This window comes from Periophthalmus magnuspinnatus, chromosome 20 (genome assembly GCF_009829125.3).
Source record: "Periophthalmus magnuspinnatus isolate fPerMag1 chromosome 20, fPerMag1.2.pri, whole genome shotgun sequence".
Lineage (NCBI taxonomy): Eukaryota > Metazoa > Chordata > Actinopteri > Gobiiformes > Gobiidae > Periophthalmus > Periophthalmus magnuspinnatus.
In genome coordinates this window covers 19,126,293-19,145,321 of record NC_047145.1, presented here as the reverse complement: position 1 = coordinate 19,145,321, position 19,029 = coordinate 19,126,293, and the positions used below count along the sequence as shown (strand labels likewise).

At 39.0% G+C, this 19,029-nt stretch overlaps 1 protein-coding gene across 1 annotated transcript in view; it reads left to right on the top strand.

The window, feature by feature from the left end:
* Nucleotides 1-19,029, top strand: part of cntnap2a (contactin associated protein 2a) — a 488,742-nt gene that overhangs the window by 249,554 nt on the left and 220,159 nt on the right. Inside the window, exons 5-7 of the mRNA XM_033985829.2 lie at nt 10,453-10,505; nt 10,992-11,142; nt 13,398-13,582. Coding sequence (XP_033841720.1) covers nt 10,453-10,505; nt 10,992-11,142; nt 13,398-13,582 — 389 coding nt within the window. The remainder of the gene's footprint in view (nt 1-10,452; nt 10,506-10,991; nt 11,143-13,397; nt 13,583-19,029) is intronic.

The following is a 19,029-nucleotide window of genomic DNA, read 5'->3' as shown; positions in this document are numbered from 1 at the left end:
GTAAAACCCCTCACCACACACTTTATACACTTTTCTCACACAGGCATAAAGTGTGTGGTGAGGGGTTTTACAGCAAAAAACATATAGAATAATTGTAAAAAATAAAGCAGATACTTTGTGGATTTCACCTATTGTGGGTTATTTTTCGAACGTAACTCCCGCGATACACAAAAGGCCGCTGTATTGTCCATTTTATGATGAATTTAAAAATCCTTTACTTGATTTAATGCTCTGAGATGTTCTGGTGTAATGACGACAACGAGATGAAATGGTTGTTTCATTCTAATGTTTATAATTTAGCATAATTTCTCTGTAAAACCTGGAAGAAGCAGCAAATTAGTTTGTTTAAATGAGTCAGTTGGTTTTTGTAACACACGTCTGGACACTGCCCTGTTGTATTTTATTGTATTTTGTATTTTATATGCAAGACACAATAATAAAAATAGATTCATTCATTCATTTATTCATTCCAGGTTTGTTTTTAAGTCGGAAAAAAAAACGCACAAAGGGACAATTTTGCATAATATAAGACCTTTAAAACTCCCTCAATCACAAATCACAATCTCTTCAGTACAAAAGCTTTATAGGTGAAAGTGTTTTGCCCAAGAACACAACTACAGCTCAGTAAAAGCAAAGGTTATTTCTCTATAACATGAGCTACTTCTGCCGTACATTATTATATCACAACGTTAATTAATACAAAGTTACTAAATGATTTTTGTACCATTGACCCACGTGGATCTGCTCTAACCTCAGCGTCTGAAATCCGAGTGCGGGTCCGTTCATTTACATACTATTAGTTCTACCTTAATTGGCAGTCGTGCTTCTTTCTATTAGCCTCTGCATAAAAAGGTGAAAATCCTAAAACACACTCGTGAAAACTCATGAATATTTATACTTACAGGAAACTTTGAGCTGTAAACTCGCCTCTAGCGTCTTCATTATGTGCTCATTCTGTGTAGGACTTAAATACATGAAAATAATAATCCAGCTCAAATACACATTAGTATAAGATTGACAAAATCCAGTGGTATTTGTGGACTCCATCCTTTAGACGAATGTATCAAGTGCAGTTCTGACTCCTCAGCCCCTTCGCTCTCGTCCTATTAAATTCTGCCAAATTGATTTTGATAACAATTTTCAATTAAAGTTCTGCATAAATTACTGTTATAAGTGACACACGTACATGTTTCATTTAGCAGATGTGATTAGGAGACGCGTCAATGGTGTACAAGTGTGTGTGTGTGTGTGCAAGTGTGTGTGTGGGGGTGTGCGGGGGTGTGTGTGTGCGCAAGTGTGTGTGTGTGTCATTGTGTGCGTGTTACTTGTTCGTCTGTGTCAGTGCATGGGTGTGTTTGTGTGTGTGTTACATGTGTGTCTTATGTGTGCTTGTATGTATGTTACATGTGTGTCTGTTACATTTGTGTGTGTACTTGTATGTCTGTGTGTACTTATGTGTGTAGCTGTGCGTGTGTATGTGCGCATGTGTGTCTGTTACATGTGTGCGTTGGGGTGTGTCTGTGTGCTTTTGTGTGTTGCATGTATGTATGTTTGTGTCTGTAGTGGGTTTGTGTGTGTGGATGTGCATTTGTGTGTGCTTCTGTGTGTGTATGTGTGTCTGTGTTACGTGGGTGCTTGTGTTTGCTTCTGTGTGTGTGTTAAAACGTGTGTGTTAGTGTGCTTATGTGTGTTACATGTGCCTGTTTGTGTGTGTTTATGTGTGTGTGTTTGTGTGTGCTTATGTGTGTTGCATGTGTGTGTTTGTGCGCTTGTGTGTGTGTAAATCCATGAGCAGAGGCAGTATTCCAGTCACTCTCTGCTCTTTGATTGTATTTTCCTTGTTTCATTTCTTTGCGGTGGTCAGAGAGCAGAGTGTCAGCGGGGGTGACGTGTCTGAGGGAAGGCGACGTGTAATCACATAGACTTATATATTCCTCTGGACTGAATGAAAGCATCTGTTTTACACCGCAACTGCTAACAGGAATTTCACTGTACATGTATTTCCACCCCCCACCGTCGATGTGACTGACAGTTTACACTCGGTCAATTTGAAAAAGGGGAAAAAGCCACTGAGCCTCTGACAACGAAATGGCAAAGAAATTCAAACTTTTATATGGATCATTTAGTCATAAACGCTACAGATTCAAGTTTATTTATGTAGTGCATTAAAAACAACTTCCGCCGACCAAAGTGCTTCACATAAAAGTCGACAAAAAACGTATTTACAGAGAATACATAGAAAATGAACAATAAAACGCCAAGATTTTCGGTCCAGCTAGAATTAAAGGTTCTATATACCAAAAAAATGTATTCTTTCATCTTTAAGCCATGTTATAATGCTGTTACCTCATCAAAAACACACCGCGTGCATTACCACATGACATCACAAGGTGGAAAAAGGCGTGTTTTCAGTTTTCCGTGTGTTAAATGTGTGTGAATGAAGCAAAACACAACTCCAGGTCTGTTTGTGATGAGGAAACTTATAACACGGATCAGAAAATAGCGTAATATGGGCCCTTTAACCCCTGCAACTGAATAAATAAAGACAAATCAGTTTAATGCCATACTGTGGAACGCGAGAACATCTCCACGGAGACCAGCAGTTGGTGAAAAGTTAGATAAAATAAACATATCAATAATTGGACAGTTTATGTAAACACATTTTCAGCTGGTTGAACAGTCGAACGTGCCTTTATTTGAGTAACACACATAAACATAACCAAAGCTATCACGCTAATGTTAGCTCTGTTTCCATTAAATGAAAGACGACAGGTAATTTGGTTGACAGTATGTGAGACAAATATTATAAAAAACATAATTTACCGCACCCTGGCATCTGTTAAATGGGACAATGAATAAATATACAGTCGTAGGAGAGAAGTTACAGCTCACATAGCGACAATAACAAACAAGCTAACGCACTTCTGTATTTGAAGTACTGCCGGGCGTTAGATGACATCACAGTCGTCTATAGGCCAACGATATCGAATACAGACACGGGCAGCTAAAATATATATTGTTAAAATGCAAACTTTTGTTTATCGCGGGGGTTACGTTCCAAAAATAGCCTGCAATACGCGAAATCCGCCAAGTATCAGCTTTATTTTTTACGATTATTCTTTGTTTTTAGGCTGTAAAACCCCTCACCACACACTTTATACACTTTTCTCACACGGGCATTAACATTTTCTCACATTTCTCTCTTGTTTAATTGATTAAGTCACTCACATGTATTTCACAGTTTCTGACCACGCCTCTTCGTCCTGGCGTTGTGTTGTACGTTCGTGTTACTCGTGTATTTTTACTGAAGAGAAAATAACTTCCGCCGGACTCCGATGTAAAAAAAAAAGAGTTACAAAATTTTAATTCACTGCTTTGCAAAACCCTTTTTTACAGAAGCAATCAAACCAAGTCATTCTCAAAAATCAGAATCCGAACACTTTCATTGCCATTGTCAGTGAACACTCGCACAACTCACAAACTAGGAACTTTTTCAGGTGATAAAGTGCAACATAAAACGCTGAATGATAATAATATAAAAGTTAAAAAAGAATAAGTAGTACTACGATAAAAAACATTTGGCTTCGTCTTTATGCGCTGCCTCAACTCAGCACGTTTCTCAAGCGTGTGCTCTTTTCCTCGTACGCGCAGTCGCTCTTAAAGTGACGGTAACATATTTACGTAAACTTAAATAACAGTTCTAAGTATTTTAACATCAACGTTAATGCAATAAAATAAATGTAGCTTATCTGTATAAATCAAATATTAAATCTTTCAATATTACATTATCAATGTAAACATAAAGCAGCGTTTATAACAAAATATCAACTTTCTATATGAATTGAATTGAACTTAAACGTGAAACAGCAAGACCGTGAAGTGTGAACCGCGATACAACGAAACCCAACTGTACAGCGACATCCAACAGAAACGATTTGCGCGTTTACATTTTGGATATTTAACGGGAAAGTACTATGTTTTGAAAAGTAAAAAACCGTGTCTGGAAGCATGACATCATCAAGAATCTGAAAAGTACCAATATGCGTGTCCATGTTTGTGAAGTACCTGGCAGTTGTGTTGTGAAATTCTTGACCCTCTCCCGTGATTGCGCTGTCACTGCCTCTATTTCTGTGTCAAAAAATAAAACGTCCCAGCCCACAGCGGTTCATTTAGACATCCCCCACCAATCAAACGCACCTCCGTGTAGAAATCGGGCCCTTCAAAATGTTTTCAGATTGCAAAAAAATAAGCCCTTGACAAGGAAAATAGACACTGATAAGTGGCTATTTGAACACATTTTGAGATTACAAGTATTTCATTCTTAATCTTTGTAATATTTTTTGTGTGGAATTGCTTGTTTTTGGGTTCAAATTATGTCTTTTCAAAACAATTCGTATTTTATTATTTTTTATTTTTTTATAGCGAGGTGCAATGTCAGGGCTGTCGTTTAGAAAAAAAAGCAGCCAATAACATCCAAGTACATGATTTCGGAAAGGAGAATGTTCAAAAGACCCTCTTCAGAGCTCACATTTTTTGCGTTTGTGCGATTCCTACGTCAGTATAATCAGCCCATTGATTGCAAATGATAATCCAGGGCGTTTTAATCCACGCTAATTAAATGTCCCGGTGTATATATGACTCATCAAGGCTGTACGTGGCCGTTCTGTGTGCGCTTATACGCCGCGCCTGCATCTCGACGGTCTTTCTGATAATGCTTGTTGCCATGGCTACATCAAACACCTCCAACCCTTGCATTGTGCATGTGTTAAGTGGATATTTATTTCCGCCCTATGGCACAGCTCGGAGCTAGGTACTCGGTTCATACAGGCTGATTAGCTGAGCAGCGGGGGGCAGGAGAAGGTGATGGTGGCACTAACTGCGTCTCTATTAAGGTGTGTCAGGGCACGAGAACCTGCATACTCTATGATTAATAATGAGGCTAAGGATTACTCTGATATATTCCAGAACAAACCGGCTGCCTTAGGGTTTGCTTTTTACCTATTCTGAGCATGTAAAACATACCGCGCTTTGTCTTCATGTGTGTTAAGAATTCATGACGGTATGGAACGGCTAATGCTATCGGTGAATCTGGAAGAACATTATATATAAAAACAAACTGTGTTAACTGAGAATTAATTGCGCCTCATAGAAAACTTGAGATTGAACGGCCCATACATGATTATTATTATTATTTTTTTTACAACTAATAGACATTATATACTGTAATTTCCACACTATAAGTCACTTTTTTTTCATAGTTTGTCCAGGAGTGCGACTTATACTCAGATGCGACTTAGATGTGAAAATATTAAAATATCTAATTTCACATCTTCATTCTTGTTACATTGACAACTGCACGAGGGAACTGTAGACTTGTACCTGAGGATGAAGAATTCAATGGATTTATTGATTTGGAGTGATGTTTTTTCTGCTTTATTTATCTGATTAACTGTTAATATCTTACGTTAACAAACCAGACACGTGTTCAGTTCTGTCTGTGCTTCATGGAGCTGAATAAATATAAATGTGTTATATTAGCGTGATGTACTGTTATTCAGCCTGTTGTTCCACATTTTATTATTATTATAAATTGTCTTTTCTTGGTCTTGGATTTTTTATGTTTTTTTTCTTCATTATATATATCATACATTTTTGGCTGGTGCGACTTATAGCCCAGAAAATACGGTTAGCAGCTCTTGAGGTCAAAATAAGTCCGCTAATTCAAAAGCATGTTATTGTCCTAATCAGGAAGTGTGTATTTGCATGTGGCTGTTAGTAGAAATTGACCAATGTTTTTTTTTCATGGCCGATGCCGATACTGATTGTTTGTAATACAGAGCAACCACTGGGCGATATTTTTAGGCCGATATATAGGGCTAATTTGTATGATTTTCCTCATTATGTAATTTAAGTTCACTACAAACTGACCCACTGCCCCTTTTTTTTTTTTACCACAAAACATTAAACATTCAGTGCCGTTGTCTCATCATATTAAAGTCTTAAAATAAAGCTTTGTGTGTATTTTCTGAGCAGCAAATCAACCAAAACAAAATACGCTACGAAGTCCAAATAAAAATGCGCCGTACTTAATTTTTACAGTCTTAAAAAAGTGATCAGAAGTTTCAGTTTGTTTCTAGAAAAATATGAACATGAGCATATACTGTATTGCATTAACTTATGTATGTGTAACCCTCTTGGTGGTGAAATGCTCTAATATTTATCCATACCATGTTGAAGGATGTGGAGGGTCCAAAAATCTGCTACAACATGTGAAGCTGGCAAACATTTCCCTATATGGACTACAATTTATCATTAGAGCAGCTGGATTACACACAGACTGTATAAACAAGTGGACAAATGGAGTGTGACGTCACCCGCTTCAGTCAAATAAAGCCCATTGAAGCTAGCAGTTATAGGGGCCAATTTGGAGCAAAGTACCATATTTGTAATTCCAACCGCGAGTATCATAGCAACCAGAGAGCCAATCCGGAGCGAGGCTGTTGAAGGTAACGCTGGTTTAGCACGGAGCGGCCGCTTAGCAACGCTGTCAATCAAACCTGTTGCTAATGCTAGCGGGAGTAACTTCAAGGAAATAAGACGCCTGATTTGTCTGTTATTAATGCTCATATCTTGATTTACGGACAAAATGGCAAAATAAAAATACCGGGATCCCTGCAGCAGTTACACAGAGGGGAGTGACAACTTTTCAATGTAAAGTGAATTGGAGCGAAACTCGATGGAGCCAGAAGCGTGCCCATAATCACTTCCTATTTGGAATGCGGTGGCTAGCAGGTTAGCTATGTCTATTTGTATATACAGTCTGTGGCAGGGGTGTCAAACACATTTTCAGCGAGGGCCACGTCAGCAAAATGGCTGCCCTCAAAAGGCCAGATGTAAAATACATCTAACCACTTTTTAACTTCTTAATTAAGTTGCTGTTTTTATCTGTGTAAACCCTCAGTCGTCCAGGTCTGAATTTTAACTTCATCTTTTGCTATGTTGCTGTATTTATTACTTATTCAAGTTACAAATATTGCATATGCATTTGCCTAGATGTAAAAATATGACTGACTATTTTAAGACCATCATACCTTTTAAATTACCCTGTCGAGGGCCACATAAAATGGTGTGGAGGGCCACATTTGGACCGCGGGCCTTGAGTTTGACACATGTGGTCTATGGGATTAATTTATGAAAGAATTGGTTAAAAATACCAACATGTTTTCAGGTCATATGTTTGTAAGAATGAGAAGAAGAGGTGACTGCAACTTTTACAACTCAGATGCTATGTAACTTTTTCTATCCGTACTCCATCTGAGGCTGTGGTAAAAGCATGTGTGATAGCATTGGGACAGAGCGAGAGCCATAGGGCGATAGGAGGCGTGACAATGCATAAGTTAATCCATATATGAGTTGATGTGCTTCTCCCTCTGCTCTGTTATCCAATCAGAGCAGAGAGACCCATGTGCCCACTCCACTCCCACTCTGTGATAGAGAGATGGAGAGCGCCTCAAGTACTGCACTTTACAAATCTCCTTCACAATTCTCTCTGCATTCTCCCCTGCCCTCTGCCCTACTTTGGAACTATTTAACAAAGTAAAAGTGTCTGGCAGATGTTTTAAGGACTAGTAGAAATGTAATTATCAGTGAAAAATCTGTGAAGTTGTATGTAGGTAGTTTTAGATGATTTAGAATTGAAAAGGCATAGAGCTGGAAATGTTGACATTCATGAACGATTATAAGTGACTCATGGGAGGTGTAAGGGCAGCCACGGTCGAGTCCAACATGCAATGGGAACAGGTCTGTCCTTTGTCACCGGTTCTGTTCAGGAGGAGGTCCGTTTCGGAGAACACAGGAGCTGTTTGCAGATGATGTTGTCCTCATGGCTTCATCAAACCAGGACCTGCGACATGAACTTGGGCGGTTTGCAGCAGAGTTTGAAGCGACTTGGATGAAAAGTGGCTTGTCCTCCAGGTGGGTGGAAGGTCTTTGCCTCAAGTGGAAGAGTTCAAGTATTTCAGGGTCTTCTTTATGAGGGAAGGATGGTGTGAGATTGGCGGGTAGATCGGTGCAGCGTCCGCAGTGATGGTGTCGCTGTATCGGACTGTTGTTGTAAAGAAGGAGCTGAGTCGAAAGGCGAAGCTCTCGATTTACCGGTCACCTACCCTCAACTATGGTCAGGAGCTTTGGGTAATGATCGAAAGGACAAGATCATGGATACAAGCTGTTAAAATGAGTTTCCTCCGCAAGGTGGCTGGGCGTTCCCTTAGAGATAGGGTAAGGATCTCAGTCACATGGGAGTAGCTTGGAGTAGAGCCACTGTCCCTCCCTGTTGAGAGGAGCCAGCTTGAGCATCTGTTCTGGATGCCTCCTCAACGCCTCACTTTAGAAGGAGACCCCGGGGAAGATGAAGGACACGCTGGAGGGACTATGTCTCTCGGCCGGCCTGGGTACGCCTTGGGATCCCACTGGAGGAGCTGGAGAAAGTGTCTGGGGTGAGGGAAGTCTGGGAGTCCCTGCTCAGACTGCTGCCCCCACAACCCGGTTTTGGATAAGCGGAAGAAAAATGGATGGATGGACATAGGAGGTTTACAGAAGACCCAAAATATAGATGTACTTAGATGTGCAGAAAGAGAATGTGGTTTAGGAAACGCAAATAGCAGAAGATGCAATTAATTAATATTCCAATAACTCATTTATCTGATTGTCAAAACATGTTAATCAGGCACATTCTGAAATAAATTCTTGTATTTGCTGTTCATATTTCAGTCTCCTCTCAAATCTGTTTGTTCAAATAAAACATTGATTTTACTGATAACAATTGTAATGTTGATTTATTCTTAGTTATAAAAACGTCGGACACGATGGACAAGATATTCTCAAACCGATTATTATCTCGTCACAAAGCAGAATGCTCATTTGTTTTGCCAGTTCCTACGACTAAAACCTAAGAGGATTCTCTCAGATCTGATCGCGCACTGCGTAAACTCACTACCTTGAACCGAATCCCAATGACCAAAATAAATGAGTTTTGGTGAGGTTTGGTGATGCCCTGGCGTAGAATGACAGGATGAGGAGGATTTGCAGAACAGCTGTGATGAAAAACACGTTTAGTTTGAAGTTGTACGAATGCAGAAGAAAGTAGCATGTTTTACTTTGTTAATAAACGACTTTTACTCAGTCAGATTAAACACGATGCCCCTCCCTCAGTCTGAAACTCCCCACAGCTGCACTCAACGTGGCGTCAACAGGAACTATCAAACGCACCTGCAACAGTGAGATCACACGTTTTAACACAGCGGCACAGACAGAGGACAACGCAAAAGAGATCGGATTTTTCATTTTCACTTCCGTTCATCTTTATTTATGCAGGGAGAGCGCACCGAACTCTCCATTTAAAGCGTTAAAAACAGGAGCAGGTGTGATTATGAATGTTTATCACCAGATTATTAAAGTGCATTAGAGGCAACAATATCCAGCTTTGTACGTCCTTGAAAAGTATGAATGAAGCGAGAGTTCTTTTTCCCATTTCAGTTCTAGTACAGCCAGTTTTTAGACGTACACCATCATGAGATATTGTATTAAAAGTTCAGATTATCAAAGTTCAATAAGTAAGTGAAGATATTAAGACTATCAAATACTCCCTTATAAATACACTTTATCTTTACGGTATGAAACTGTATAATCTAGTTTCAAAGTCTTTTGTTAATGCCGTACGTGTAGGTAATCACAAACTCTTAATCAATTTACTTCTGGATGAAATGGCCTGAAATCATTCACGATTGTTCACCGAGTGGCTTCAAAGTGGAAAAGAGCTATATAAAAGCATGACCATTTACCAAGAGAACACTTGCGATAATTATGTAATTGACAGTCTACAAATCTACTTATCACTTTCCATACTTTTTTAATTCGATTTAAAGGTTTCTTAATGGATTCTTGTCAGTTTTTAGTCGTGTTATGATGTTATGTTATCATGAAGTGGTAGTTAACAGCTGCATTTTACCTTTAGTTCAGTCGAATAGAGAGATTCCAGGGCTGAAATTATCCAAATTATTCTTGTAAAGGTTTAAAAACACAGTGCCACATGACATCACAAGGTGGAACGGCGCGTTTTTTTTTATATTTCAGAAAAGAACTTCGCCTAAATATGCAGGATTTCTCTGTTAAAAATGTGTGAATGAAACAAAACACAACTCCAGGTCTGTTTGTGATGAGGGAACGACATTAGCGCAGCGTAATATGAGCCCTTTAATCTATAAATTCTGCTTTCACTCCGCACGTTTTATCTGTTTCATTATCACAGTTTTTAGTGGTAGCGATTCGTCTGTAATTTGTCTACTTCCCTCGCAACTGAAACAACAATCACATTATAAAACATTCTCATATATATCACCAACGATGTAGTACAGCCCAGTTCTATCGTGAGTGAATCTATCTTTTTGTTTTCAGGGTCGGACGTGATCAACTTCGATGGACAGGGCGTCATCTCTTATCGCTTTAAGGTATGTATTTACTCATAAGATCTCTCCAATCATAATCAGTTATCTAAAAGTAGTACTAATTGATGGTCCTTTTTCTAATTGGATCATTTCTGCATTACGCCATCCCATAGAATCTGTATATTTGTGTGCAGTTATTACCCATAAAGTTAAAAATACTCACTATTCCTCTCTTTTCTCATGTACTTTCATATCAGTCACTGCTCTTGATCATGTACGTTGATTGCATATTTATGTGACAATTACCCAGGTGTGAACAAAATCATGCTTTTCAATTTCTAGCATGTAATTGGAAGAAGAAAAAAAAAACACGTACAAAAAAAAACGTACAATTGCGGAGGAAATTAAACTGTAATGGAGACAGAAATGGCAGAAATGAACCAAGCTTTGCCTAATTCTCAGGTTTGTCAAATAATTTCCCCGATGAAGGACCAGGCTGGTTATCGTCTGTATGAAGAGCAGATGTGTTACCACTCTTCATCTGTGCAGGTGAAGAAGATGAAGATCATTAAGGATGTAATTGCTCTGAGATTCAAGACTTCAGAGAGCGAGGGCGTGATTCTGCACGGGGAGGGCCAGCAGGGAGACTACATTACCCTGGAGCTGCGCAAGGCCAAACTTCAGCTGCAGATAAATTTAGGTAGGCAAAAGTACATGTCATTTTCTAGACAATATAAAACAGCAGCGGCTCCTCTGCCCGCTGGCTCAGACAGGTACTAAGTTGGAGGAAGACTTGTACGCTGGTGCTAGTCACAGAATGTTAATAGAGATAGTAGAGGAAGCGGCTTTTTTACTGTCCACACAGCGGAACAGCCACAGTAATACACCAGTCTGAGGGATGAGGCTAAATACTGGAGCAAAGTGTGGTCTGTCAAACGGCTGCTTATGTGTTTATGTACATATATATTTATACTTATATTAATATAGTGTGTGTGTGCGTGTGTGTGTGTGCGTGTGTGTGCGTGCGCATGTTTGCCTTGTCTGTCAGTTTCCTTTCTTTTTTCTTCTTTCTTCCTTTTCTTTTTCTTTCCTGTCTTCCTTGCTTCTTTCTTTTTCTTTCTTCCTTTCCTGTCTGTCTTCCTTCCTTTCTTTCTTTTCTTCCTTTCTTACTTTTTCTTTCTTCCTTTCCTGTCTGTCTTCCTTCCTTGCTTCTTTTCTTTCTTTCTTCCTTATTTCTTTCCTTTCTTCCTTCCTTCCTTTCTTCCTTTCTTTTTCTTTCCTGTCTGTCTTCCTTCCTTGCTTCTTTTGTTCTTTTTCTTTCTTCCTTTCCTGTCTGTCTCTTTCTTCCTTTCTTTCTTCCTTTCCTGTCTGTCTCTTTCTTTCTTCCTTTCCTGTCTGTCTTCCTTCGTGCGTCTTTTCTTTCTTTCTTTCTTTTTCTTCCTTCCTCCCTTTCTTCTTTATTTCTCAGGGACCATGTACAAATTCATTAATTTTACAAAAGAGATGATTTGTACCAGATTGAGCTGCTTTACTTTCCCCGTTCAGTCTCTGTTCACACATTAAACACATTTCATTCCGATTCCATTATAAGATGGTTCAGTTCATCATTGACATTAACAGTAAAATATAATAAACGTCTCCATGTCCAGTGCAGTCCGTTTCCTTCAGGTCAAACCAATTAAAAAAATCAATTATGTGCAGGTTTGTACAGTGAGACAGAACGTTACAAATGAACTAGACTGATGTGACATATTTGATTATCTGAAATGTACTTTTTCAAATTTCTACTAAAATTATTCAAATCTACAGACACTTTCAGTTTGTCTGGAGCTGATTTTTTTTGTCTGATGGTTTGAAATGAAAAAGCGACTGAGCAAAGGCCGAGGATCTGTTTGGACCTGTGCAGTTTGGGCTCACAGGGGCCAAATGGATCAGGGAGTTTGTTCGGAAGAAAGTTAAATATTTTTTTTCAATGTAGGTGGAGCTGCATTATTAATAACTTTTAATACATTTCTTAGATTTGAATACAAAATTAAATTGACGTAACTGAACATTGCATATTTACGTAGGATATTATTACAGTGGTGATAATGAAGGGTTTGTAGTTTTTTTTTATGTGAGAGGTTTGAGTTTGTGTGTGTATAAACAGTGACAGTTGACAAAATAGTGCACAAAACATTAAAGATGCACTATGTAACTTTTCTGGTGGAAAGACCTGCTTGTTTCCACGGAGTTTTCTCGCTCTGTCAGGAACGTCCCGCACATCCGTCGTGCGTTTACTTCATTACACGTCCTTTTATCGCTGCAGAAATACCTCGATAAACATGCACTTTCACTGTGAGCGGCTTCGCTTCTCCACAAACCTGACGTGTAACTTGTCCTTTTGGCGTCGACTGTTCTTCCCCATAGAGATAATGGAAGTTTAATGCCGTATTGTGAGAGATTCCAGACAAAATGAGAACTTCTCCATTGAGACACGCAGGGTTAGTTATGTACTGTACCTTTAAGAAGTCGCTGATTCGCTCGACTTTACAACTAGAAGTACGTGTGTGTCTTCGGTTTTATTTGCGTGTGTGTGTGTGTTCGGTTACCATTGATTTTCTTCGTTACTCCTGCCCCAAAGACACGTTTAATAATTTATCTGCAGATACTCAAACTGATTATAATTCTGTACCGTTTTATCCTGTCCAGAATCCACCATTCTCAAAGTGTAATACTGTCATTGTAGTACATGTACAAATTTACATACTTCATAGCAGTCTTGTTTACTCGCTCACGTTTTTTCCCCTCCTAAATGACTTTCTTAATTTCTGTGTTTACTTACAGCTAAAACATGTTCTCCTCCTTAAACAGGTGTCATCTTGTCATAACTTAGACCAAATACCAAACCATCTGTTGTGAATTCGCTTTAATGTTTTGTTTTTTTAAAATATTTTTTTCCTCTGGTAATTACAGGCAGTAATCAGTACGGCTCTATTCTGGGACACACCTCGGTTACCACGGGCAGTTTGCTCGATGACAATCACTGGCACTCCGTCGTGATCGAACGCTATCGGAGAAACGTCAACTTCACTCTGGACAGGCACACGCAGCACTTTCGGACCAATGGGGAGTTTGACCACCTCGACCTGGATTATGAGGTAGGAATATTACAGGGAAACGACTTTTAAAGCAGAACTATTCTTCAAAACGGACTATTCGGAGTTTTAAACCGTGTTGTAGTCATTTCCCCTCAACATTTACGCTTTACCTTGAAGCTGTGATCTTTAATCGATTATTTTCAAGACGCCATATTGCCGTTCAACCTCTGTTTTCACTGCCACCTGTACACGCCCACTGCTCTGTACTTATGTAGTTCTTCAATTTTATTTTCTTAATTGGTGATTTGTGTAGGATTTGGCTGCGTCGCGTCATTTTGGTATAAATAAAAATTTTTTTAAAAATGCGCCTCTCGCTCGTGTGATGTGCAGCTGTCCATCAGAGGTGAGCCTGGATTTAAACATTGTCAAAGTCGAGGCCTGTCTCACATCTTCAGAAAGAATGTGACAGGTTTTAGCTGCAGAAAACTGAAACACTGATTCAACAGGTTTAGTCCTGGTTTAGTCCTGGTTTAGTCCTGGTTTAGTCCTGGTTTAGTCCTGGTTTAGTCCTGGTTTAGTCCTGGTTTAATCCTGGTTTAATCCTGGTTCAGACCTGATTTAGTCCGGGTTCAGTCCGGGTTCAGTCCGGGTTCAGTCCGGGTTTAATCCTGGTTCAGTCCTGGGTTCAGTCCTGGGTTCAGTCCTGGGTTCAGTCCTGGGTTCAGTCCTGGGTTCAGTCCTGGGTTCAGTCCGGGTTCAGTCCTGGTTCAGTCCTGGTTCAGTCTGGGTTCAGTCCGGGTTTAGTCCTGGCTTTGTCCTGGTTTTGTCCTGGCTTTGTCCTGGTTTAGTCCTGGTTTAGTCCTGGTTTGGTCCTGGTTTGGTCCTGGTTTAGTCCTCCTCATGTGAGATGGTTCATGTGGCTCATGTGGGAGATGTTCTTTGGTGCTGGTCCAGGGCAGAGCTGCTTTAAAGTTTATTCTCTGAGCCACAGGAGCCAGAGACTTGGACACATGTGTGAAGTACTTCCTGGTTCTAGTCAGGACCCGAGCAGCAGTGTTCTGGATGTTCTGTTCTGTCTTAAGGCTCGTTTGGAGAGGCCAGTGAGCAGGACGTTACAGTATCTGACCTACTGGAGACAAATGCAGGATAAGTCTCTCTAAGTCTGGTTTTGACAGTTTACTTTTGATTTTTGAAATGTTTTTTTTAGATGGTAAAAAGCTGCAGATGTTATTGATTTGATGTGGCTGTGAAAGCTCCAGTCTGAGTCCATAACTATAGCACAGACACAAGCACAATAGGTCTTGTTTAATTAAGACGTCCTGTCGTTTATCAAGACTTAGGACTGGATTACAGCTTGTATAAAAGTATGACACTGTATCTCACTTGATCTTCTGTTCTAATCTTAACCGATTAAAAGTTGCCATCCACTTTCTAATGCTGCTTTCACAAATAACAGTTGCAGCAGGGGTAAATATTTTCTTACTAACACCATATCTGTTCTTAAAATGTTTTGCAAATTGGCAGTGAATTAGTAGCATTAAAATGTCTTAAATTTCAATACAAAAAACTTCGATTCGACAGCGCAATCAGATCGCTTCCTGGCGTCGTCCTCCGCTCTCAGACATTCAAAAAACAACATAAAATAGACCAAATGAAAACGGAAAAACGCTATTAAACATGTTGGTAAACTCAATGTGTTGTGCCAGGACAGCTTACATACGCTTTGGCAGTGATTCTGAGTCTTTTTCAGTGAAATACGAGTACTCCAGGTTCCTCTTTTCGTCCAAACATCGCAGGACGATATTTGGACGAATCAAAATTACCTCAAAAGCGAATCGGTGACTCAAAATTACCTCCTTGCGCTTGAATGTAATGTGATAATAATAATAATATGTGTCAACACTGTCCTAACGCCTGTCCAGGAGTTTCAGAATGATAAAAAATTAGGACCGTTGCCATAGCGATTGCCAATTTAAAACAAAATATTACACATTTCTGAATGGAAAACTGAAACGCACGAATAGCAGCTGCGTTGGCTTTAACTATTGGCCAACTTCAGCAAAAAAAAAGTTTATATTGTAGTATTTTGCGCTTTATAAATTGCTCTAATCCTGTTTTGCGCTAGTCACACTTACGGTTTAACGCTTTATGTTTAATTTCGTTGTTAGGCGAATGAAATGAAAGACAGATGAAGAAGAAAAAAAAGAAAATCCTCCATCTTTTTCCCTTCAAACTGGACTATCTCGACCCTTTGTTGCTCCATCACATAAACGCTTTTCTCTTTGCTATACATTGATGCCCACAGGAAATTAGATATCGGCTTTACACTCTGCTATAATGCTAATCCATGAAGCGTAATGACTGTGTGTGAGCAATGGGAGGCGCCGCGATTGGCTAATAATACTTACAGGAAATTGATTTCTGTAGTGTATAATTGCATAAATGTAGTCGGTGTAATTTAAACCACGTGTGCCGATATCCATATGTGCGTCCGTGTGCGGCGGCGGCTGCTGCTGGTACGACGGGTCTTTATTGGTACGACGGGGAGAAGTGGTGCATGATAAAATACAGGCCAATTAAAAAGAAGCTGGTTTAAGGATTCTCCAGGCGCATTCCCACTACAAGGTTGACCAGAAGGTTATGCGTTAAAGACAAACTGCTCACTTTTACTTATGTTATTCCAACCTATTAAAAACAGCTTTTCATATAGGGCTCTGCAGTTCATTGATTTTAATTGGTGATTATAACGATTGCCGCAGTCAATTGTGAAAATGTAAAATTGCAAATGTAATTAATTGCATTCTAATCTACACGTGTTGTGAAAACATGTAGCATCAACTTTCTATTATTTCTCTACAAGTTAATTTTGACAGTACAGTATATGCGGGGACGTACGGCGGAAAGTCGTGTCTCGCCGAGCTCCACACAGGGACTTTATTTTATTTTATTTTTTATTTATTGTTTATCTGCAAGACAATCTTCCAGTACAGTATTCAAGTACATCTGACCCTTACATCGTACGTTCAATACAACATCATTTTCAGGAGTTAACAAGAGATTTATAGTCATATCATTATTGTGTTACAGAAAAAATGGTATTGCAAATAAATAAAGCAAGGATGAAATAAACAGTACTGAAAATAAATGCATAAATAAAATAAACAATAATATCAATAATGGTACAAATACAATAATAATAATAATAATAAAAATAATAAATATACATTAAAAAAACATAAAATAACAGGTAAAAACATAAAATACCAGGTAAAATCAGTCAGTGTTCCCTTCATTGAGAGGTGTTTTTAGTCCCTCAAAATAATTCAAAACTGGAGACCAGGTCAGGGACATCCTCGTTTAACAAACATTTCACTCTGAAAATTGTGCAACAGGGTTTTGCTTGTCAATCGAAAATTGCGGTAATATCAAGTCACAGCCAAGATGCTCAAAAAGCAGATTAATAAAATGGAACATGTGGACGTGGGAGCTGAGCCGGTGATCAGCAAGTTCTTAATGCAATCACTGCACTTAGACAAGAGGAGTTTGACAAGAACTGAGAAGAAACTGAGACACAAGTGGAATTATGCAACTTTGACAGTATATATGTTTGTTTCATCAAGATTTAAAAAGTCTTATATTACACAAAATGGGTTATTGTGAACTTTGGACCATGTTATCTCATCAAAAACAGACCTGGAGTTGTGTTTTGTTTTATACACACTTTATTATTAGTCTGTTACATCATGAAGTGGTAGTTTTCAAGTCAACAGCTTTTTACTTTTAGTTCAGTACAGATTGATAACTCCATGGCTGAAATCATCCAGATGACTCTTTATTACAAATATACAAATATATAAACAATGAACAATGGCAAGAGGCTTAAGTATTACATTACATTACATTACATCCATACGGCACGTGCAAAAATATTAAACAAATGTAAATGTTTGTTTTTAGGTGTTTTGGGTTTGAACAATAGTTTAAAGAAATGATATAAAAGGACAAAAGGGATTTAAATACGGTAAGTTTGGGTTTCTGGTTAGAAAATTTACAACCATGAATATGATATTGTGAGAGGATTAGGATTAGATTCAATACGTATAACACATCTTTTTCGAAAACACCAAAAATGATATGTTTTGCAGTAAGTTGTAGGTTTAGTGGAGCACTTCCTTTATCACCAAATGACATCACAAGGTGGATATCTTCTGTTTGAGAGAAGAACCCCACCTAAATATGCAGGATTTGTGTGTTAAACATGTGTGAATTAAACAAAACACAACTCCAAGTCTGTTTTTTGACGAGGAAACAACATCGTAAGTTCAGAAAATAGCGTAACGTCCTGCCTTTTTTTGACTAAGCCAAACCCTATTTGCAGCTCAACAGTGATCGTACGTTTCCATTTCCGTTTTATTAACAAATCTCCGCCAATTTGCCACTTGAAAATACTAAATACTGTATGAGGAGTCCAATATATTGCACTTCACCCAATCTCCTGGCCTCTGTGTCTTGTGGGCATTTTGTTTCGTTCCCATTTAGACCCATAGACTGAATATCCGGAGCATTTGTGTTCCCCACGAGCAGTAATTACTAAAACTACTGAAGCAGGGCGGCGTTCACGCACACAGATAGACAGACACGGATCTGCTGGTAATTGAACAGCGCTCTCCACCAGCAGCCAGACCTTCCTCGGGCCCCGGCTCCTATGTGAAAGTGAACACATGTAGACACTGTAGAAGAATATGCAACACGTTTTACATTTTCATTAGTTCTGTGTCCTTGAGTGCTTCCAACCAGATGTCTGTTTATTAGCCTCTTCGCCTCCGTTCTTCTCTCATTGCATCTGTTTCAAGCATATTTATTTTTCTTACAGGTTTTACATAATATATACAAAGAATCAGAAGAATCTCGATGGCGGATGTGGGATGCGTGCGTTCCTTTTAGATCCGCGCATCTTAAGTATGTGTTTGGCAGGAGCTTTATAATCGCAGTTGAAGGGGGAACGGGAACTGTTTCTGCAGATGGAATTAGCAAATGTGTCAATCATTTTGTTTATTGTATAGTTTAAATTAAAGTTTTACATATAGATCGCATATGTCAAACTCAAGGCCCGGGGGCCAAATGCGGCCCGCCACGTCATTTTATGTGGCCCGCGAGAAGGTAAATTAAAGCTTGACTGTCATTTTAAAATAAGTCTATGCTGCTTTAATGTGTGTATTGACAAAAAATTTATGAGATTTTCCCAACAAGTGACAGAGAAATATTTGCAAATAATCATCCCAAATTGTTCAGGAAGAGGAAAATTGTCGGCGTGGAAGGCAGTTTCAAGAAAGGTGCTAAAGGTGAATACAAGTTTGTGCTTTAAGGAGAAAATCTGTAGGTTTTTTGTGTTATGAGGCAGGGTCGGTACAATCTATGTCGACATTTTGACACCAAACACAGAGCTAAGTATGAAAACGTTAACCTTCAAGAAAAACAACAAATTGTCCAATAATTAAAAGGCTGAA